Here is a 24412-nt window from a genome sequence, read left to right on the forward strand (position 1 = left end):
TTTGGGATATTCCGTCAATTTGTGTGTCAGTTTTTATTGCAGGCTCCCTTAATTTAATTTCCAATTTAGTTTTATTAACTTCATTTCTGAAGCCTAGCCGATTAAATCCTGGTCAGCTTTTACCCATAAACTAGTTATTGGTTAGTTGAAATGTGAACTCTGGAGACATACAAATAAAAAAATAAGTACAAAGACCTGAAACACCACATTCAGAGAAAGCTCATCATCAACACAGAAAAGACAACAAATGAAAACAACTTGACCAGTAAAAAAGTTCTGGTCATATATAAAATCCAGACGATCAGACCATAGTGGAAAATCTCCCCTGAAAAGGGACGGTTAGCTAGTGCAAAACCCTACCAGCAAGGTCCGGTTGTACCGGTCGGACCACAGTTGTTCGTTTATTAAATACGGTCGGACCTAGCAATCTGATGCTGCTTTCGGACAAGCATTGACAAAGCCTTGCAATGCCTGCATAAACATTTGCAGGTCCGCCAGGTTTTATACCCGAAAATTTTACAATTAAAAAACAAACAGGCCCTAGGTACTAAACGCACAATTCCAATCTGCATTTACTCCCTCTGAAATCTTCACTGACCAGCAGCTTCAAACCAGGTTTAACATGCTCAAGATTCATATACTACCATGCCTGAAATTGTTATCCATGAAAGAGGTGTCGTAAAACTCCTCCAAGGCCTAAATCCATACAAGGCATCAGGCACTGATCATGGCGACATCAAACCTAGGGTCCCGAAAGAGCTCGCAACAGATCATAGAAATAGCCCTGATCTTAACTCTGATATTCAAACAGTCATTGGTAAAGTCACTCTGGATTGGAAATTTGCCAATGTGTCACCTGTATATAAAAAAGTTCAAAATCCAATCAAAAAAACTATTGGCCAATATCTCTAACCTGTATTTGTAGCAAAATAATGGAACATATAGTGATCTCCAATACCATCGACGCATGCACGATACCATGTTTTATGATATTGTCAATATTAAAGTTGCTGTTGCAAAATCTGACAGACTTATTCCCCCTTGTCAGAAAATCCAGGGATGGAAACGAGCTCCCTTTCCAAATTCCTTTCTCCAAAACTCTGTCTAGAAAAGAAACTTTCTTCCCTCGAACTGTATCCGAGTGGAATAAACTCCCTCCTGATACTGTATCTAGATCTAGACTGGCAACAAATTCTTTTAAATTAAGCCTCTACCGTCACTTTGCAAAAACAAACTAAAGTCCTCCTGTCAACACCTTTCCTCTTCCCATCTAAACCCTCCTCTGACATTAATCTTCAAATTGTTGAAGCTGGTCAGTACCCTGTAGAAGAAAAAGTAGAAGAACTAAATTAATAAGCCTGACGCATTCATTCATCTATAGATCTATATTATTATTTAATTTATTTATCACGAAACGATAATAACTGATAATTTTATTAAAACAAAATTCCAAAATATTGATAAATAAATTCTCACCACTTACGATGCCGTGCCATAGATTAGAATTGATTGAGGTTTGACATGCGAAGTAGTTTTTATATATCCTAAAAACGACCGATGAAACAGATCGGATCGATCTCCTAAAGGTAAGCAACGCACTTGTATTTCCTAATCATTTGTGCGCTTGTATGAAATGGAAACCAGAATAACGTACTATCAAGCGCCTTAGCAACGTGCTTTGTTTAAATATGGTTGCCTGTTACATCCTGTACACATAGCATACCTGAAACGTCATGTCGCGTAAAAACGACCGATCGAAGAAGAACGAAACTGCAGAAAAGGTAAGACCTGTTTTTAAAGCTTCCTACATTTTGATTTAAAAACAAACAGCTTTGGTGTATATAAACGATACAAGAATGTGTATAACAAATTGAGCGGCCCGAATAAGGAACTGAAAAGTAGGACATTCTGCAAATACCTTCGTGGAATTTGTTTTTGAGTCCTAATATATATCGGCTGAATTGGTTGAAATCAGTTAGGAATATTATTCAATAGTATTAATATATAGAATAAACATTTATAAATAGTATCATACTGTTAGCTAGTCCGAATTATTCTGACGTTTTATCGACTTTTTTATATCGGTCTGTCGTCGATAAACTGTACAGCCCGCGTTAAAACGTTTCATCAGGCCCTGACACCAGATTTTGACATTTTGACAGAGATGTCTGGTGTGACATCTATCTCTCAAAATGTCTAAGACTGATAGTCCAGAGTAAACACGGGCTACATGCTATAGCACCATATCATTTCTTAATTCCAAAACCATTGGTTCCTTGCCCTGAATTGTAGAACCAGGATGATGAATATTATGCAAATACATGACAGCATTTTCATGAAATAAAATTAGACCAGGGCCCAGTTGTTCAAAAGGTGATAAGCTTAATCAGTGATTAGATTTTTTTTGATTTTTTTTTGTGTAACTTACAAACACAACGGCTGAATAATGTCATTATACAGTGGTTAAGCTAACTGCCTTTTGAACGATTGGACCAAGCTAGTTGTATGACGAGCCATGATCAATATAAATGCCCATGGACATTTCTGCTGACAGAAAGCTTAAATATTTTACATAAATATTTTACATGCTTTTTCAACTGATCCCATTTAGCTTTTGTTGTCAAATACTTTGTATTTTTGCTAACTTTATCCAACCATATCATTCACATTCAACTCTCCAATGCTCTGGTCATCTTTTTGACAATAGTATAATCAATAGGGGATATAAAAAAATGTCATTTTCTGGGTAATTAATTCATCTATGGAACATGGGGCTAGACTTGTAAGCCGAATCTACATATTTATTCAATTTATTTTGTCATATGTGTCATCAAGTATATTGGTATTGAATTTGAAACAGGTGAAGGAGATACAAATGCGACAGAAAAACTGGTTTAAACAACGTGAGGAACACTTAGAAAGAAAAGGAAGCTCTCCCCAAATAAAAGACTTACCTGACAACAGTAAGTTTGAGATAGAACTTTTTACTGTAGCATGTTAGCGAATAAAATATTAAAATAATTCCAAATTTTATTTGAGAGAACCATGAGATTAAGATGAACTGATCATGGACACAATTTTTTCCTTTAACTTATGTTTTATTTTTCAATGGTACTTTTCATATCCTTCAGATTTATGAATTATTGAATATATTTGCTAAAAACTTATGAACAGGTATTAATATGTATTTCAAATTTTGATCATGCCATTGACTCTGATTGTTAATAAAAACTGTATTAAACCAGTGATACTATTTATAAATAACAAATAAATATAGTGTGTAGTGTTGTATATACTTTGTTTCTCAGATTTTGCATGTAGGTCACTTAAAATAAGATAGTATGGATTCTGTACTATAATGCCTAATATATTGCAGAAACATCCAAGAAGTTGGATTACAATGTCTCAACTAAAAGTAAAAGTGGATTAGGAAAATTTGATCTGCAAGATGAACCAAGAAGTGTTGAAAAAACTAAAGCTGCTAATATAGGTAAAGTACAGCCGAAAGGGAAGTTTAAACACTGGTTGGAAGCCAGGGAGTCACAGAAAGGAAAGGAAGATGACCAGTGGAACAAGGACAGAGATTCAGTTAATATTCTAAGAGTGTCCAGTTCCAGAAGTCCTGAATTTGCAAGTCCAGAGTCTGACCATTTTGATGACCACAGGACAGCTGGTGGGTCCTACAGAGAAGAACCTTACAGAACGCTCAGTGAGAGAACGGGGAGGGATGCCATGAATACCTTGATGTCCCACCAGGATTTTGACGCTCTGGCAGATAGTATTGTAGCTAGGGTCAGACAAGGTGTCAACACTGACAGTCGTTCTGGACTGGAAACACAGCAACTCTGGTCACAGGATGTACCCAGTAAATCACATGCACGCTCTTCAGAGGTCGGCAGGGGTCAGAAAGGTCACACAGATTCCAAAACCAGAGATCGCAAAGGTCAGAAAGAAGTGGATACATCCAGTCATCACTGTCCTTGTTGTCATCGTCTAATGGTAAATAAGCACAAGTATTTATGTGTTTGATAAACACAAAGGGTCTAATACTGTATAACATGAAATGGTTGTGGATACTTTCCTTCGTGGTTTGACGCCATTTAGATTCACGTTTCGTGGTACAAACTTTCGTGGATATCCTATATCAACAAACAGTAGACACCTGTACCATTAAAATTCGTTGTATTTATGTTTGTGGTTCCATAGCAACCACGAAAACCACGAATGTGTATACACAACAAACATTTCTTGTTATAGAGTACATAATAAGTTCACAAAAAGTATAAAATATTTCCAAGTTGGGTGTGTTTTGCATATAAGTAGGACTCTATATTTGGTGTACATGATTAAAGATTCAGCTCATAATTGAACTAATTTTGAAAAATACAAATGTAGCGTCAAGTTAGAACTTTAGGGGGGGGGGGGGATTCCGGTTTTAGTAGCCTTAAATAACATGAATTTATCTCAAAAGATTTGCAGTACCTACATTTAATATACTTTCACTGCAGTTTAAGTTATATGTTTGTTCTTAACCCATTTCACCACTGTAGACCATAATGGACTCATCCATATCAATGCATGGTAGAGTCTACTGAAGTTACATAGGGGTGAAAGGGTTAACTGTAAAAACATTAAATAATTCTATGCCATTTTTTTTTTTTGGAAAAAATGGATCAAAGTTTGTCTTCATCAGAAAACATCCAGATGAATCCATAACCTATCACAGATTTTATTTATGTTTTATTTAATGGTGTCTCTGTAAAACAAAAAATCCTACTACCACTTACAACAATTTATTAGGTTGTGATTATCAATTGAGGGAAAATAGAGAAAGAAATCTCAAAAATAGCAGAATTGAAAACATACAGAATTATCTAAGAGTGTTGCTCTAGTGATGAAAACATTCATTTAATATAGATATAGTTAATCATACATTTCTTAAACTTTTCTTTCAATTATTTAGTGAAAAAGTTAAAAGTTATTAGAGGTTGAACATTTTTTTTTATGTGGCCTAATCAGAAAAATCAGAACCTGGTTCTGATTTTTCTGATTAGGCCACATAAAAAAATGTTGTGTTTTCGCTAACACTACCTACACCAGATTGTTGTGCATACCCTAAACATTTTATTGGCATTCAGTGATATGCACTGTGAACTTAACTTTGTATTTCCTAATCATTTCCCAGCACCAGTTTTGATCATCTGCTACTTATTGATTCGAACTAGTTTTGCATACAAAGTATATGTTCCATAATCCTTTTTAAATTTTATCTTGATACTTTATGATACATGTACATACAAGCACAGGCAGTTTCTATTAAGGTTGTTTGTGTTTCCTAACAGCTGCCACCGAGCAATGTACCCCTCATCAACATACCATGTGGTCACAGTGTGTGCGAGACGTGTTGTCAGGGGACAGAACTCTGTCCGTCATGTCACTGTCATGTGACCTCAAAGACATGTAACTTGATGCTGCTACAGATCATTCAGGGATATCACAACAACGCGTCCAGAAGAAAGGAAGTTAATCGTGAAACTAAGTCATACAGTCCTGAAAATTACAACGAAAAGCATTCTTGTAAGTATACTGAATTTGAAGTATGCCATTCTATTAATTTTTTCACCCCTGAAGACACATTTGAACTCTTCCAATTTTAAGGTTGGAATAGTTCATTATGATATTTCAGGGGTGAATGAGTTTATATCTTTTAATGTGTATTAGGGATTGAAATGCATCTTTTTATTGCCTGCCAAAAGTGGAGTATATCATGATAGAAAGTTGTGTGTCCGTTCTTCCCTCTTATTTTATTTTATACCTATTCGTTGTTCCATCTGTCTGATTACATTACATAGTGACCGGGACTTTTTTTAAGTTTCACAATTTTTTGTTCGATTCTTTTAAGGTTTGTTATATTTGATAAGAATCATGTAAAAATGTGTAAGTCGTAAAATAGTTGTTGCATTAAATTTTACGAAAGTTATGGTCTTTTTTTAATCCGACAATACATGTCAACCTTGTGAATACATTTACAACAGTGTACTGTGCAGTACTACATTTTCCCACCAAGTCATCTGATAAAAATAGTCTGTGTAGTGAGCATCATATGAATATATATATAAAGATAATTATAATGGGACGCTGCATTAAATTTTTATAACAATTCTTAAGCTTTAAATATTACATGGTTTAATATGGGCAAAGGGAGGCAATCCCTGTAAAGATTTGTATTTTTAAATACAAAAATGTTTCTGCAACGTCTAAGCTATAAATAAATAAGTTGATAATAGTAAGATCAGTTAAGAACCGGGATACTATATATTAGATTGAAAGGACAGTGTTATCTAATAAGGAATTATTCACTCAATTTTGATGTTATATATTGAACACAACAGTAAAATCTTTGATAGGTTAGTTTTCAGGTACCATATAATTACATCCGTTTTACATATACATGTTGATAACATGCAATTATTATTACTATCTTTGAATTTAAGTCCTCTTTAATTTTGTACTCTGATTCCATAGCGAGTTCACAGTCATACAGGGAACAGCATGAGAACTTGATTGCGCGCCAGGATGTGTTGCTAGCCGAGGCGGACTCCATTAAAAGTACCATGGATACGCTGTCCAATCAGATCCACCGACAACAGCGTCAGGTACACAGCATCGCACAGGAGGAGACCAAGCTACGGAAGCAGATGAAAGAACTGGAGGACAAGCTACAGCAGCTGACATCTCATAGAGAAGGGTACTCCAAAGAACAGGACCAACTACAGCACAAGTACAACACCGAAGCCAACAGACTCAACCTGATAAAGGAAACGCTCCTGTCCCTGGAGATAGAGGTGGAGAAGGTTAGTATCCTCACACTGTAGGTACTGTATACTGAATGTAGAATATCAATTACCAATTTACGCTCTCTAGTTAAATATACCAGTGTGGCAGATTTTAATTGTGTATATAGGGTTGCAGTTGCCTTCTAGACGGAATTTCCTTTTAGCTCAGTGGTAAGAACATCAAACTAGGAAGTCTTCTCTATTTCCTGTTACATAAGTGTACTACACTGAACGTCTTTATCATATACTTGTCCCGGAATAGGGTTGTTTTGCATGTGTGATAGTGTTAGCTTTGTATAGGCTATATCCCAGACCAACCCACATCTGCCTGGCACACGCCATATCCTCCGCCTGGCACACGCCATATCCGCCTGGCACACGCCATACATGAATCTGTTTAACTTCCCGTTAAACACTTTTCGGGGGGAAAAAATCACACCTCAAACTGGTAGCATACACTGTCTGTATATGTGCTTTTCAGTTCATTGCATTTTATTTAAGGTAGAATGTGATTATAGTTAATTAAGCTCATGAAATATAAATTTTCTATGTGTTTTATGTGTTATTGCTTATAAAAAGTTTACCATATGACCATTTCCATTGTCTATTCCGTATCAGCACTCAACCCATATCAGCCCTTGGGCTGCTGCCCCTAGGCTGATATAGCCAATACGGAGCAAGATATGGAAACCATCTTTTGATAATGCCACAGATATGAGTTTTTATGCAGACAAATACAAACGTACATTCACAAGAATGTGTAATACACATAATTAATGAAATTTATGAGTGCTATCTGCGATTTCAGATAAAGACATATCAAGTGTTTATCTTTTATGTCAATTATGACATACCAACAACTATTCTTTAATAATATCAAACATTAAAACCTCTTTATACTGCCACCATTAGTCCACAGAAATTTTGACATTTTAAAGGGGTTTGGTAATGAATTGAGGGAAATGTATAAAGGAATTCTTAAAGACACGAGAAAAAGGGACTTTGAAATACATTGGCAATAAACAAGGTGGCAATGAAATGAGGGGCATTATAAATACCCAGTAACAGGAAATATAGTCAGGATTTTCCCATGATATCATAATCAAATGACCCAGAACATAAGCGTTTGAGGCACCATGTATTATAGTTCTGTCAATTCATTAACAAGTTTGTCCTTTGCTATTGTAATACAATATTTTCTATGTAAATGTTTAATGCAATTTTTTGTCATGTCTTGGACAGGTCCAGCTGCTGGCAGAGGTCAGATGATAAGTAGATTTTATTCCTGAAGATCCATCCCCGATATCGAAGATAATAAGGAAACAATATCGCTGATTATCCGGCCTGGATACCAGAGCTGATAAGGGGACAATATCCCTGATTATCAGGTCTGGATACTAGGGTATTAGGGAGACAATTTCCCTGATGATAGAGTCTGGTTACTGGAGATGATAGGGAAATGATATCCCTGATGCTCTGGCCTAGTTACTGGAGATAATAGGGAAATGATATCCTGATGATCTGGCCTAGTTACTGGAGATAATAGGGAAATGATATCCCTGATGATCTGGCCTAGTTACTGGAGATATTAGGAAGACAATATCCCTGATGATCAAGCCTGGATACCAGAGTATTAGGGAGACAGTTTCCCTGATGATAGAGTCTGGTTACTGGAGATAAAAGGGAAATGATATCCCTGATGATCCGGCCTAGTTACTGGAGATATTATAGGAAGACAACACCCTGATGATTTACCAGTGATAACAAAAGTGACCCTGATAGTGTAGATACCATATAGTGTTCATGACAACCAGTGTCCACCCCGGATAAAACCCAGTGAACTAGAACACAAACTCATAACTTATATCATGTATTTATGGTTCCCTGAACAGCATTATTCTGTGATATGTTGAATTTATTTGTTATTTAAAAAAATAAGTGCCTGTTGATCGGGAATGAATTTTACAAAGAATTATTTAAAGGAGATGAGGAGTCGGGACATGGGTCAAAAAGGGCTCTTTAATCATTTATAGAATCTTAGTTGTAGTAATTTCTGAATATAAACTTTTTTCATGTTTGTTAAAAAGATTTATTTAGCTGAACTTTTCAATAAGTAGTTTCATTGAAATATGCCTGATTTCCTCCTCATTTCTGCACTGTATACATTCTATATGGAATGAAAAGCTTCTACTAAATCACTATTTTCAATAAGCTGAAAATAAAAAGTTTTAGCTTACAGTATACCATATGTGTTTGTTATTCATTTCATCAGAGTTATGAACTACACAAAAATAACGTACACTATATAATTGCACTCATATTTCTGTATATGAACGACACAGGTCATGACTTAAAACTACAGTTATCATTCCTGAGAATGAAGAACTACACTGATTTTATATTTAGCTATTGTTATTAATTAGCACTTTCAAATTAAACTTTAAATGCAAGTTATCGCCAAAATAAATGTGTTTATGGATTAAAATCTGGGTTGCTTCATTAAGTAAAATTCACAAAATAAGTGTTGATTGGACACAGAAGATTAATGATTGCTGTTTAATGAGACTTCATGGACAGTTGGACACTAGATTATTGGTGGCTGTAAAGTGGGATACTGGATCAGCGATGGCTGGAGAGTGAGACACTATCATTGGTGGCTTGAGAGTGGCACACGAGATCAGCTGTGACTGGAGTGTGGGACACTGGATTGTTGGTGGCTGGGGAGTGGGACACTAGATTATTGGTGGCTGTAAAGCGGGACACCAGATCAGCGATGGCTGGAGAATGAGACACTTTTATTGGTGGCTTGAGAGTGGGTCACCAAGTCAGCTGTGGCTTGGAGTGGGACACTGGATCAGTGGTGGCTGGAGAGTAGGACACTGGATCAGTGGTGGCTTGGCGTGGGACACTGGATAAGTGGTGGCTGGAGAGTGGGACACTGGATAGGTGGTGGCTTGGAGTGGGACACTGGATCAGTGGTGGCTGGAGAGTGGGACACTGAATAAGTGGTGGCTTGGGAGTGGGACACTGGATCAGTGGTGGCTGGGGGGGGGGACACTTGATCAGTGGTGGCTGGGGGGTGGGACACTTGATCAGTGGTGGCTGGGGAGTGGGACACTTGATCAGTGGTGGCTGGGGAGTGGGACACTGGAACAGTGGTGGCTGGAGAGTGGGACACTGAATAAGTGGTGGCTTGGGAGTGGGACACTGGATCAGTGGTGGCTGGAGAGTGGGACACTGGATCAATGGTGGCTTGGAGTGGGACACTGGATCAATGGTGGCAGGGGAGTGAGACACTGGATCAATGATGGCTGGAGAGTGGGACACTGGGCCAGTCTTGGCTTGACAGTGAAACACTGGATCAGTGGTGGCTGGGGAGGGGGACACTTGATCAGTGGTGGCTGGGGGGTGGGACACTGGATCAGTGATGGCTGGGGAGTGGGACACTGGATCAATGGTGGCTGGGGAGTGGGATACTAGATCAGTGGTGGCTGGGGAGTGGGACACTGGATCAGTGGTGGTTGGGGAGTGGGATACTGGATCAGTGGTGGTTGGGGAGTGGGACACTGGATCAATGGTGGTTGGGGAGTGGGATACTAGATCAGTGGTGGTTTGGGAGTGGGACACTGGAACAGTGGTGGCTGGTGAGTGGGACACTGGATCAGTGATGGCTGGAGAGTGGGACACTGGATCAGTGGTGGCTGGGGAGTGGGACACTGGATCAGTGATGGCTGGAAAGTGGGACACTGGATCAACGGTGGCAGAGGAGTGAGACACTGGATCAAAGATGGCTGGAGAGTGGGACACTGGGCCAGTCTTGGCTTGACAGTGGGACACTGGATCAGTGGTGGCTGGAGAGTGGGACACTGGGCCAGTCTTGGTTTGACAGTGAGACACTGGATCAGTGGTGGCTGGAGAGTGGGACACTCGGCCAGTCTTGGCTTGACAGTGGGATACTGGATCAGTGGTGGTTGGGGAGTAGGACACTGGATCAGTGATGGCTGGAGAGTGGGACACTGGATCAATGGTGGCAGGGGAGTGAGATACTGGATCAGTGGTGGTTGGGGAGTGGGATACTGGATCAGTGGTGGTTGGGGAGTTAGACACTGGATCAGTGGTGGCTGGAGAGTGGAACACTGGGCCAGTCTTGGCTTGACAGTGAGACACTGGATCAGTGCTGGCTGGGGAGTGGGACACTGGATCAGTGATAGCTGGGGAGTGGGGCACTGGATCAGTGATGACTGGAGAGTGGGACACTGGATTATTGGTGTCTTGACAGGAACACTGGATCAGTGGTGGCTGGAGAGTGGAACACTGGGCCAGTCTTGGCTTGACAGTGAGACACTGGATCAGTGCTGGCTGGGGAGTGGGACACTGGAACAGTGGTGGCTGGGGAGTGGAACACTGGATCAGTGATAGCTGGGGAGTGGGGCACTGGATCAGTGATGGCTGGAGAGTGGGACACTGGATTATTGGTGTCTTGACAGGAACACTGGATCAGTGGTAGCTGGGGAGTGGGACACTGAATTATGTATAGTTGGAGAGTGGGACACTGGATCGGTTGTGACTGTAGAGTGGGACTGTGGATTTATGGTGGCTGTAGAGTGGGACTGGATTGATGGTGGCTGTAGAGTGGGACTGTGAATTGATGGCTGTAGAGTGGGACTGTGGATTGATGGTAGCTGTAAAGTAGGATTGTGGATTGATGGTGGCTGTAGAGTGGGATTTTGGATTGATGATGGCTGTAGAGTGGGACTGTGGATTGGTGGTGGCTGTAGAGTGGGACTGTGGATTGATAGTGGCTGTAGAGTGGGACTGGATTGATGGTGGCTGTAGAGTGGGATTGTGGATTTATGGTGGCTGTAGAGTGGGACTGGATTGATGGTGGCTGTAGAGTGGGACTGTGAATTGATGGCTGTAGAGTGGGACTGTGGATTGATGGTAGCTGTAGAGTAGGATTGTGGATTGATGGTGGCTGTAGAGTGGGATTGTGGATTGATGGTGGCTGTAGAGTGGGACTGTGGATTGATGGTGGATGTAGAGTGGGACTGTGGATTTATGGTGGCTGTAGAGTGGGACTGGATTGATGGAGGCTGTAGAGTGGGACTGTGAATTGATGGCTGTAGAGTGGGACTGTGGATTGATGGTAGCTGTAGAGTAGGATTGTGGATTGATGCTGGCTGTAGAGTGGGACTGTGGATTTATGGTGGCTTGACAGAGAGACATTATGCTTGTGGGGACAGATTAATAAGGTTCATCAATATAGGAAGCATCAGCTACCTGTACCTACTGAAGTGATTATTTTATCATATTGTATTAAAAGTGTTGAATTAGTTTACATGATAATATCAGTGCCAATAATAACATTAGTAACAACAGGGGTTGGAGACCCAACGTCCCTGCAAGGAAGTCAGTTCCATAATGGCGGTAGGGGTCCTGGGGTGGATAACTTAATGGTATTCAACAGTGCTCATCAGGGAAAGCAGAGCAAATGAAAAAAGAAATGATGAGCAACAACACCACTGAATCAGGTACAAAATGTAATGTAGGATGTACATCCTAAAGGCCGAAACATGTCAGCACTTCGGATGTAAATCATACATTACATTTTGTACCGGATTCAGTGGTGGTGTTGCTCATCATTTCTATTTTCAAGGTTCCATTTAATATAATTTACACTAAAGATAGATCTGCATTTAATACATGTACTTTGAAATAAAAAAAGGCACGTGGCTAGCTAATTGATTGATTGGCTAAACAACCTGACCAATTGCTAGGCTGATACCTGTCCTTTGAGGATTACAAGGAAGGGACACTCGACTTCAAAGCCAGTTAATTTCACTGTATAAAAAAATATTCAAACTGATCTTCCTGTTTCATCCATAAGGTGGCACACACCGAGTCTTCGGTTTTGTTTTGACATATATATATGATATTCCAGGGGTGCAGAAAGCCAAAGTAAGTGTATCCCCAGGGTATCGAGGATGTCATGTCTCTGAATTAAGTAGACAGTGTATCTGTTTACATATCTCCAAAGACTGGAACAATATTTCCACAAATTCATGTCACCACATACATTTGTATAGTTCCTTTTTTCAGAAATCCAAGAAAGTTTAACACAACAAAAATAAAAGAATTCCCAGCCACTTTACATCTTTATTTATGTAAACCGACATCTTCATCCACCAATCAATTATCACAACTAAGTAAAATTACTAAAATATTCAACTGGACGGTTCCGAGTACACAATTGTGATATAAACAAAATTATAAATAATTTTGTATCATGTATATGTTATTTCAAACACTTTGGCATCTTTCATGGAATTACATTAGTTTTTTTTTAATCAGTGAATGTTAGTGATAAGGGTCCTATGACCAAAGTGCTACACAGTGAAATAACATGTCATACGAATAATTAAAAGGCATGAATACAAATGGCGTCATCACTGATTATATGTAGATTACCAGATGTAAGTCTGTATATGTACATGTTACCATGTTGTACCAGTTGGGGCTAATGTTGGATATATTTTCACCGACTCATGGTCAACATTCACCAATAAAATCCAACTGGTCTGGACCCAACTGATAACAGACTACATCATGACAACTGGGCGGGATCCAGCTGATAACAGACTACACCATGTCAACTGGTCTGGACCCCACTGATAACAGACTACATCATGTCAACTGGTCTGGACCCAACTGATAACAGACTACATCATGACAACTGGTCTGGATCCAACTGATAACAGACTACACCATGTCAACTGGTCTGGACCCAACTGATAACAGACTACATCATGTCAACTGGTCTGGACGCAACTGATAACAGACTACATCATGACAACTGGTCTGGACCCAACTGATAATAGACTACATCATGACAACTGGTCTGGACCCAACTTATTACAGACTACATAATGACAACTGGTCTGGACCCATCTGATAACAGACTACATCATGACAACTGGTCTGGACCCAACGGATAACAGACTACATTAAGACAACTGGTCTGGATCCAAATGATAACAGACTACATAATGACAACGGGTCTGGACCCATCTGATAACAGTCTACATCACGACAACTGGGCTGGACCCAACTGAAAACAGAATTTATCATGACAACTTGTCTGGCCCCAACTGAAAACAGAATTTATCATGACAACTGATATGGACCCAACTGATAATAGACTACATCATGACAACTGGTCTGGACCCAACTGAAAACAGAGTTTATCATGACAACTGGTCTGGACCCAACTGATAACAGACTACATCAAGACAACTGGTCTGGATCCAACTGATAACAGACTACATCATGTCAACTGGTCTGGACCCAACTGATAACAGACTCCATCATGTCAACTGGTCTGGACCCAACTGATAACAGATTACATCATGACAACTGGTATGGACCCAACTGATAATAGACTACATCATGACAACTGGTCTGGACCCAACTGATTACAGACTACATATTGACAACCGGTCTGGACCCAACTGATAACAGACTACATCATGACAACTGGTCTGGCCCCAACTGATAACAGACTACATCATGACAACTGGTCTGGACCCAAATGATAACAGATTACATCATGACAACTGGTCTGGACCCAAATGATAACAGACTATATCATGACAACTGGTCTGGACCCAACTGATAACAGATTACATCATGACAACTGGTCTGACCCAAATGATAACAGACTATATCATGACAACTGCTCTGGACCCAACTGATAACAGACTTTATCATGACAACTGGTCTGGACCCAACTGATAACAGACTACATCACGACAACTTGTCTGGACCCAACTGATAACAGATTACATCATGACAACTGGTCTGGACCCAACTGAAAACAGAATTTATCATGACAACTGGTCTGGACCCAACTGATAACAGACTACATCATGACAACTGGTCTGGACCCAACTGATAACAGACCACATCATGTCAACTGGTCTGGACCCAATGGATTACAGACTACATCATAACAACTGGTCTGGACCCAACCGATAATAGATTACATCATGACAACTGGTTTGGACCCAACTGATCACAGACTACATCATGCAGAGAGGTACATCACTTATACCCTAACTGGTACATGTACATCATATGATAACTTGGGCACTTAACTACCAAATTTGACTTATATAACATGTAATGTGATGGGTTAACCATATAACTGAACTATGACCACAGTGTAACTTGTTGTAAAATGTCAACAACACAATCCTGTTCTAATGATACAAAGAACACAAGACCTTAATGAAATTGATTACTGTATATATCGTAAGTTTCACTTTGTCACATTTGTCAGAAGTGATTTGTACACAGTATAATCAGAGAGATTAAAACACCTGACAACACCAACAGTGAAGGCCATCACTGAAAATATGGTACATGTTAATCTCATGAATATATAAAACTCCTGTAAAAGTCCTTTTGTTATTTTTTTTTTATCCTGACCGCTAATTGTATTTTCTCACAAATTCATTATATAAACATACTTCAATCATTAAACTTTGTGAACAATTGTCAGCACCAGGTTCAATATTGGCAAAATTGATTTGTAAATATACTATTTTAAAGTCAAACATCTAACACAGGTAAAAACAGATCACTTTGTCTTTATATTTAGTTTGACAATATATTCCACCTAAAACTGTATAGTTGTTCAATTTCGCGGGTCGAATATTTTGCAGTCGTCTTGATCAGAACTTGTTTGCGCCCGGATCAAATTTTGGATAGGTTAAAATATCGCGTTCATTAGGGACCTTTTCTATTTGGGTGATGGGACTTATTTTACAAGTGTTTTGTGAAAATAAAGTAAAATGTGATATTAACCCTTTCACCCCTATGTAACTTCAGTAAACTCTACCATGCATTGATCTGGTTGAGTCCACTGTGGTCTACAGTGGTGAAAGGGTTAAATTGTTGCTTTATCTTCATTACTAATGGCAGAAAACAGGTAAACAGATTTTATTTTTATGTCTGTAAATACATATTCACGGAGATTATAATTCACAGTTCATGAATATTTGCTTGGTATTTCATTTTGCACTATCTTAAGTATAACCATGAATATAGCGAAAATAAATCCCCCACAAATATTACCATCTATATACAGTATTGGATTTAATCTTTGCGAGATGAATATGTGAGTTTTAGTACATTATCAAATTGGACAAAGGTAAATGTACCAAACAATAGTTATCTTAATTGATCATTAATAACAGTCTGTAAATACTTACAGTATGGTAATTTACTTTGGAATGTCATAAAAAAATGTTACATTAAAAGTGTAGCATGAGGGAATGTAAATATTATATACATACAGTAGAAAAGTGCAATTTCCCTCATCAGTACTTTTAAAACCTGGAAAACTCACTTAATTTCTAAATTCAGGAACAAAAACATTTAAAAGTGATAATTCAGTAAAAAAATAGTTATTCTGAACTTTAACTTTTCCTAAACTTGATATTTCCATCAGTACAATATTATGATTATAAGTTATTATACATACATAGTTCCTACTTGATTTAACATTAATTGATATAAGCTGCAATTAATGCTGGAATGTCCTTAGGCACAGTTCTGATAAATACGACTTTACACGAAGCAATAAATTCTATTTAAATATGTAACATATTAAATACTGATAGTATCTCTGAAAACATGGAAGCGGCAGCTTATATAAATGCATGTATTTGTTGAAGCCATTTAAAATAACACATGTATATATATACATCGTGTGTATATATATATAATATATATAAGAAGCACTTCAATCCTGATTATAATAAAATGTACAGAATATATATATATACCTCTATATTGAAACTTGCTTTGTTAATAATATAAATTCTTCCATTAAGGCTCGTAATATCAGCAGTCTCTACATATTTAAATAACTATATATGATATACAATGTATAACTATAGATATGATAAATAACTATAGATATGATAAATAACTATAGCTATGATACATAACTATAGATATGATATATAACTATAGATATGATAAATAACTATAGATAATGATAAATAACTATATATGATAAATAACTATAGATATGATAAATAACTATAGATATAATAAATAACTATAGATATGATAAATAACTATATATGATAGGTAACTACATCTATATATATTATGTATGCTGTCATTAACAATTGCACTAATGTTTCAGTAACAAAAAGTCTGTTCAAGTGGGGCAAGGGATTCCATTACTGTATATATATTTCAACGATAATTAGAAATAGTTCCAGTACCTCATTTCCTTCCTGGTCCCCTGTTAACCCCATTCTAAGGATTAGGTCCCCTGTTAACCCCATTCTAAGGATTAGGTCCCCTGTTAACCCCATTCTAAGGATTAGTTCCCCTGTTCAACCCCTTTTCTCAGAATTAGGCCCCTTTTTGAGTATAAAAGTCCATGTTACCAACTTTTTAAGGATCCCTCCTCCCTACAACTACCTACCTCCTTTCTTCAAAGGACTAGCCCCTCCCAAGAAGCTTACTTTTAGTTGGTTCAAACATTTTGTATTACAAAAAGAAATTAATTGATCAAACAAAATACTTCATTTACATTCACAACGAAGAATAGTTGGTAATGCTGTAGATATTGTATATATTTTCTCAACAAAGAAAGTTCACCTTTTTTTTATATATATTTTTTGATTCAGGGTTAAATGCCTTCATAAAATTAAAGGTCATTTCTTAACTGATGTTGCGAGGACATCACAGACCCCCCCCCCCCCCCCCCCCCAAAAAAAAAAAAAAAAAATTTTTTTTTTTATAGAAAACTATAGTATATGTACTGATATTCCCCACTCAATAACAGGTATTTTGTAGTGTTGTATTTCTTGAAGTTCAAATAATACTGTGAATGTGTTATGAAATTAGGCTAGACGTGATGAAACTTGGAGCGGAAAAACACCTGTGTATGAGTTTACACAGTACATGTACAAGCTATAATCAAAGTTCTTATACTCTCCTTAACTATCTATAATAAGTACAATTCAATGGTGTGATCTCTTCCAATGCTACGAATCATTACAAACGAGGGTTGTCCTCCTGGAATATTTGGTATTATGTTATAAGAGTTGTCTGCCCCTTGATCATCGTCATCCTGTTAGGTTTCGCAGCTTTTCGTTGATGTCTCGTTCTCTCTGTAGCAAGGCATTGGTATGCTTCTTATAGGCCTCGAATTCCTGTTAAAATAATTAATAGTCCATAAAATTATTTATGTAATCATTCGTTAATTTTCAAATTGTATAAAGGTTCAATGGTTTAATACCCGTAATCTGTAAGTCAAACTTACACTCTGTCTCTCCTTGTTCCTCACTGAAGAGTCCTCTAGGTCTTCCCGGAGACGCCTCACCTGGAGGTTAGAGTTCACTGCAGCTGCCTCTCGCCTGCAATCACAAGGGGAGATAATCATACAAATTGTATATATTTGCAATGCGCAGGGGCCTGTTCATTTATGCGGAACAACCGGTACGTCCGTTTTTAAATGTAACCTTTTTCGGGTATAAATCCTGGAAGACCTCCAAAAGTTTATGCAGGCCTTGCAAGGCTTTGTGAAGGCTCGCCTGAAAACAGCATCAGAATTTGTACTGGGTCCAACCTTATTTCAAAAACGAACAACTCCGGTCAAACCGGTTCAACCTTTTGGATCGCGATAAACGAAAACGACCCTGCTGTCTATAATTTCTTTCAATTACCAGGTGCAGTATAAATTGTAAAACTTTTGTTATGTTACCAACAGAAGGTATCATATTATACATATATTATATATATTTACTCCATCATAACTGCATCAATGTTATGTGAATCAGAAATCATTTTGTGGACTTCAACCTCTAAACAAATGGAAACCAATACACTAGATCACTCATAAAATTGTTTCTACCATTATTTTGATTTTATTAAAAATACGTTTTTTTCTGGAGACACACATTCTGCTTGCTTAAGACATTGAAATAGACTGTTAACCAAATATCTCAAATAACATTTTTTTTTTGCAGTTTTTTTTTTTAATTATTAATTAACTTAAAAATGCACACATTGTTTTTTCTATTTTATCATAGTGTTCGCTCAACGGCATGATGTCTAAATTACTACTCACAGACTGCAAAGTGAATGTATTATTTAATCATAATCCTTTATAGAGAGTAACAGAACATACATTTAAACATGCTGTCTACAAACTTTATTAAACCAGCTGTGTATAGTTTCTAAATTGACATGCAAGAGGTGGCCATTTTTTTTCTTTTTCGAATATAATTAGTGAATACAACAATTATATTGAATGTGTCCCCATCTTTTTCTACGTAGTAGTGTTGACAGATCAAAATAAGTTTCGGTTATAGATAAGAAATAAGGTGTCATTAACATATCATAATAAATAGACAGTCCCGTTAAGTGAGGATACAATGAAACAGAACAACTTATCTTGCATACTAGACCGAGATATCCACATTTCCGGCGGTGATGGAAAATTCTATCCGACCCACGGGTCTAGATCGCTTACACGGGCAGACTGGTGGAGGAATTATAGGGACCTTTTGGGGTCACGCTATTGTTCGTAACGTCGTTTTATGACGTTTTGGGGTCAGTCAGGGTCATTGACGTCACTAACAATTGTAATCACGTCACTAACAATCGTAAGTTGTAAGGTTATTCAAACCCTCATGATAAAATATTGAGCAAAAGACCCTCGGCAAAGCCTCGGGTCTCCTGCTCAATATTTTATCCCTTGGGTTTGAATAACCTTATCCATACCTCACATCAGGGATGGATTCTATTAACTCATTCACCCCTGAAGACACATTTGAACTCTTCCAATTCAAAGGTTGGAATAGGTCATTATGAAATTTCAGGGGTGAATGAGTTAATCTAAGATAAACTCAATATAATCGATCAGTACTACCAATATAAGAAAACCAGTCTTCAAAATTTGGTTACCAGATAAATTGTACCAATACCAAGTCTGCTTTGTGTTTGTTTATGTTGTTGGTTTTTTGACACTACTTGTATTTATGTCTATGTTTTCAGCAAAATACTGAATGAATTTATCAAATATTTTAAAACTAAAATATTACGGATTTTTCTCAGACTAAGATACATGTACAGAGAATGTCAGTTTGGTTGACATAAGTTGACAATACACTTCTATTTGTGTTCATTTGCCTGTTATGACTGTGACATTGAATCCTGTGACTGAGAGTATAGTGTTCTTACTCCACAAACAAATAAGTAACATTGCTTATGGTTTACCAGCCCATCGAAAAAATCATTACACGGTACAACATGTAAATCGTAAGTTGTATTGAACTGTATGATAACAAAGTTAAAATGTTATAATAGAAACAAGAAAGTTAAACTTTTTACGTTTGTTTATTATGCAACAATAGAAGAATGCAATACATGTAAAAATAACTTTCATATTAAAGTCAGACTTTTTTCTCTTTTGATCGTAATTTTTTTGTTTCATTTGATAACATGTTCTATGACAGGACATTTTTTTAACATGCAGTGAACTTCAAATACATGAAGGTGAAATTTGAGGTGAATGAAGGAAAGACTGATGTACATTTAAAATGTGCCGGTGGAGAATAAAGATACCAATCCCTCCTGGCAGCAGCTAGTGTAATAATACAGAGACGCAAAAACATGTTAATAGGAAGAATAAGTTATGGTTACCTATGTTTATTGACAGAAAATCATTCAGTTACTGGAATCAAATACATTTGTGGGGAAATCTGAAATTACTTTGTCATATTAATGCAAACAAATGTAAAAGAGGTCATAATTTTTAAAATTACTTTGGCTTATTAATTCAAAGAATTGTACCAGAATCCAGAGGTCATAATTTTTTTAATTACTTTGGCTTATTAATTAAAAGAAAAGTAATAGAGGTCATAATTTTGCAATGCCTCCACTAGCGGCAAACCCAGGACCTCAGATTTACTACCAGGTAGCTAGTCCAGAACTCTACCATGCAAATGAGAAAAAGAAAATGTCTCCCCATAGCCGATTCGGTAAGATTTTACCAGGGTGACATACATTTTGTTGTACAAAAGTTTTGAAGTACAAAAATAATGAAATAAGAAAAGCAAATTTTTCAATCTGATAAAAAAAGTTGTCATATTGTTAAAATAATCATCTTACCATCACAGTTTATGAATGAGCAGAATGAGGTAACAATAATTTTATCATATATCATTGCTTTTTGACAAATCTCACTGTTGTCAATAAAAGAAAATCCACACAAAGAACAGAGAAGTACCAAATGAGACCTAGGCCACATGTGTCAACACTTACTCAAATTTTTCTTCCATGTTCCTCACAGCTTTTTCCATTTCACCAATCCTCTGTTGTAGCTTCTTATTCTCTGTCTGCTCTTTCTGCAGAAACATAACAGATCCAATTTTAATTTTGGGACATAAATATAGGATCTTGAATGAGTTTCCATTTCATATGAGATTTATGAAACGAGTCTAAGAATTTATCAATTCAATTTAGCGAGCCTCTGGCAAGCTAACATGAACAATTCGTGTCAAGTTTCATAAATTTCATATGAAATGAAAACGAGCGTAAGATCCTTTTTTTCACATAATCAAGATTTGTGGCATTTATTCGTGTAAAACGACAATTTTCAAGCAACGTTGAAATGTAAAAAGACGCCATTTTGACTCTAGTGCGTAAGTCTGTGACGTTATATGTACTTGTCCCAGGCGTGACGTCACAATTGAAACAATTGAAATTTACAACCAATCACAGGGCTGATAGGTCATATTACATGGGTTAATACGCAAAAAAATATGACATTGGGTAACACAGGTGATTTCTCACAATACAAGGATAGGTTTCATTGTTCACTACTGTCAGTACCCCCATTGAGGCATCAATCCCAGTAATGCCGCTTCCCTTGTCATAATAACCAATTGATGAAATTGAGATAATCCCATTTACAAGTTCAGAGCAGGTCTTTCTGTTTAAAATCTACACTATCTAAACACTATTTATTTTACAACAATTATGAAACAAGTTATTTCAACTTATATTAAACACTCTTTTTGGCCCGGATGTTAGTCTTATTGTGGGAGGAAACTAGAGTACCTGGAGAAAACCCACATGGTCGGGCAGGGGCCCCCAAACCTAAATCTGACGTCTGATCAGGGAATCGAACCCCGGCTGCTTTGGTTAAAGGCAAGTGCTTTATCTATTGTGCCACCCGACCACATTATAATGTATTTACTGACAGTGATATAACATTTTATCAATGGTTTTCCCAATAAGGTACATACATGTACAATTTTGCCTCGCTGCATAGCTAGGTCGAGTAGTTCATCCTTTTCCTTGGTCAGCTGCTGAATCTTCAGCTGAGTCTCAGCATCAATGCTTTTCTTAGAGTCAGCCTGATTCTGTAGCTTGTAGTTCGCACCTATAAAAACACACACATATATAGAAAACATATTTATAACAAGAAGCCCAATGGTCGTGTATTTCTTACTTATTCAACGTTGCTGGCAAACACACCTCATATTGGTCGGTGACCTCAAAGTGTGTCAAGGTCAAATTGATTTAAACAAACTTGATAGCAAGTAAGCCAATACTTCAAGTAAATTATAATCTTTCCACACTTATATAACTTTATTGGAAGATTTTAACTCCATTCACTTAAACAAATTTGATAGCCCTTCCCAGCATGCTGCCAACTAAATGCCAGGATTATTCAGAAGAAGGTTTTTAAACAGTTTAACACATTTGACCCCTTTCACAACGAAAATGGGTCAAGGCCATTCATTTGAACAAACTTGATAACCCTTCATCTCATCATGTTACAGACCAAATATCATGATGATGGCTCCTACCCTCTTGGTTATTCAAAGTTGTTCAAAATCTTATGAGACATTTTTAACTCCTCTCATTTTCCTAGAAAATGGGTCAAGATCATACCTTTGAAACATTTGATAACCCTTCATCCCAGTATGCTTCAGACCAAATACCTAAGGCATTTGGGTTATTCTGATGAAAAAGCCTAATTTTTTAAGACATTTATGCCCTGTGGTCTTGAGAATGGCTAAATGTCATTATTTTGAACAAAAGTGATAGCCCTTATACCAGCACCCTTGGCATCTTGATTAAGTTGAAACCTAGTAGATGACCTACTTTTTAACCTTTAAAACAGATTACCCTTATGACTTTGAGAGTGTGTCAAGGTTATCCATTTAATTTTTTTATAGCCTCCATCGCAGTACATATGCTATAGTACTCTTGCCCTCCTAACACCCAGTAGATGACCTACTTTTTAACCTTTAAGACAGATTACCCTTATGACTTTGAGAGTGTGTCAAGGTTATCCATTTAAAAATGTGTATAGCCTCCATCGCAGTACATATGCTGCAGTACTCTTGCCCTCCTGACACCCAGTAGATGACCTACTTTTTAACCTCTCCTCAGCCTCCTGTAGCTTGGCCTGTAGAGACTTGACATCCTTCTTGTATTGTTCCTGGAGGGTCCTGATGTCCCCCTGTAGAGCCTCCTCCTTCATTCGGAACTCCTGTGTGATGTGTCTGGAAACAGAGCCACGAAATCCTCACCAATGTATTTAAGAACAAGTATCACACGTTCATAAGGGATGAATAGCATGATACACAAAATATAAAGAAAGATTGAATAATTGTACTTGCTGATTATGAATATTAAAATAAAATCTTGAAAAATAGCTTTAAAAGCAATCTTGATCTTTACTTGATAAAAAAAACCTTGCAATTACAACGTACCCCATAATTTCCGTTTATAGATTATAGTAAAGCTTGAATTTATTGCCTATAGAACTGAAAATTATACTGCGACAATCGCTACTGTACACAGGCTGGAAACCTTGAAATTAAGCGAATTAATGCAAACTTTTATCCATTTGCTGATAAATATTATATTTCTAACAAGTATTACTCCAAAGTTAGCTAAATCAGATATGAAGCTTTAATGTTTTGGTTTAGTGTTGTACCATTTCAGTATGGAGAATTATACTGAGAGAAATGATCCATCGTGGTTATCCAGTAGTGTATATAAATATCCAGTAGTGTATATAAGTACCCAGCAGTGTATATAAGTACCTAGCAGTGTATATAAGTACCTAGCAGTGTATATAAGTACCCAACAGTGTATATAAGTACCCAGCATTGTATATTCCGTCTTTGCATATTGCAGACTTATCTTCTCTTGGGAGCAGGTATTGATTGTTACGGCACTTGTTTGTGAGAGTAACGTCATCAATTTTCGAGAAAACGACGCAATTTTCACACACAGACCAATGACGTAACAATCAATACCTGCTCCCAAGAGAAGATAACTCTACAATACGCAAAGATGGAATAAGTACCCAGCAGTATATATAAGTCCCCAGCAGTGTTTATAAGTACCCAGCAGTGTATATTCCGTCTTTGCATATTGCAGAGTTATCTTCTCTTGGGAGCAGGTATTGATTGTTACGTCACTTGTTTGTGAGAGTAACGTCATCAATTTTTGAGAAAACGACG

At 37.4% G+C, this 24412-nt stretch overlaps 3 protein-coding genes across 3 annotated transcripts in view; 1 reads left to right on the forward strand and 2 right to left on the reverse strand.

Moving 5' to 3' along the window:
* The first annotated feature begins 1618 nt into the window (after positions 1-1618).
* LOC110464348 lies at positions 1619-9061 on the forward strand. The gene is made up of 6 exons (XM_021519526.1): positions 1619-1781; positions 2861-2963; positions 3377-3999; positions 5343-5577; positions 6526-6854; positions 8079-9061. Exons 1-6 carry the CDS (start codon positions 1734-1736, stop codon positions 8103-8105), a joined length of 1365 nt encoding a protein of 454 aa, XP_021375201.1. The 5' UTR covers positions 1619-1733; the 3' UTR covers positions 8106-9061.
* A 592-nt stretch (positions 9062-9653) lies between these two features.
* LOC110464327 (proline-rich extensin-like protein EPR1) lies at positions 9654-17167 on the reverse strand. The gene is made up of 3 exons (XM_021519504.1): positions 17135-17167; positions 11390-11986; positions 9654-11285 (listed from the first exon to the last, which is right to left on the reverse strand). The coding sequence occupies exons 1-3, from the start codon at positions 17165-17167 to the stop codon at positions 9654-9656; spliced, it is 2262 nt and encodes a 753-aa protein (XP_021375179.1).
* Positions 17168-17658: 491 nt separating this feature from the next.
* LOC110464363 (coiled-coil domain-containing protein 89-like) overlaps positions 17659-24412 on the reverse strand; it is an 11642-nt gene continuing 4888 nt past the window's right edge. The window contains exons 3-7 of the mRNA XM_021519550.1: positions 23313-23443; positions 22175-22311; positions 21189-21271; positions 18184-18277; positions 17659-18073 (exon numbers count right to left, since the gene is read on the reverse strand). Coding sequence (XP_021375225.1) covers positions 17987-18073; positions 18184-18277; positions 21189-21271; positions 22175-22311; positions 23313-23443 — 532 coding nt within the window. The 3' untranslated portion in view covers positions 17659-17986. The remainder of the gene's footprint in view (positions 18074-18183; positions 18278-21188; positions 21272-22174; positions 22312-23312; positions 23444-24412) is intronic.

This window comes from Mizuhopecten yessoensis, unplaced genomic scaffold, assembly GCF_002113885.1.
Source record: "Mizuhopecten yessoensis strain PY_sf001 unplaced genomic scaffold, ASM211388v2 scaffold10985, whole genome shotgun sequence".
NCBI lineage: Eukaryota > Metazoa > Mollusca > Bivalvia > Pectinida > Pectinidae > Mizuhopecten > Mizuhopecten yessoensis.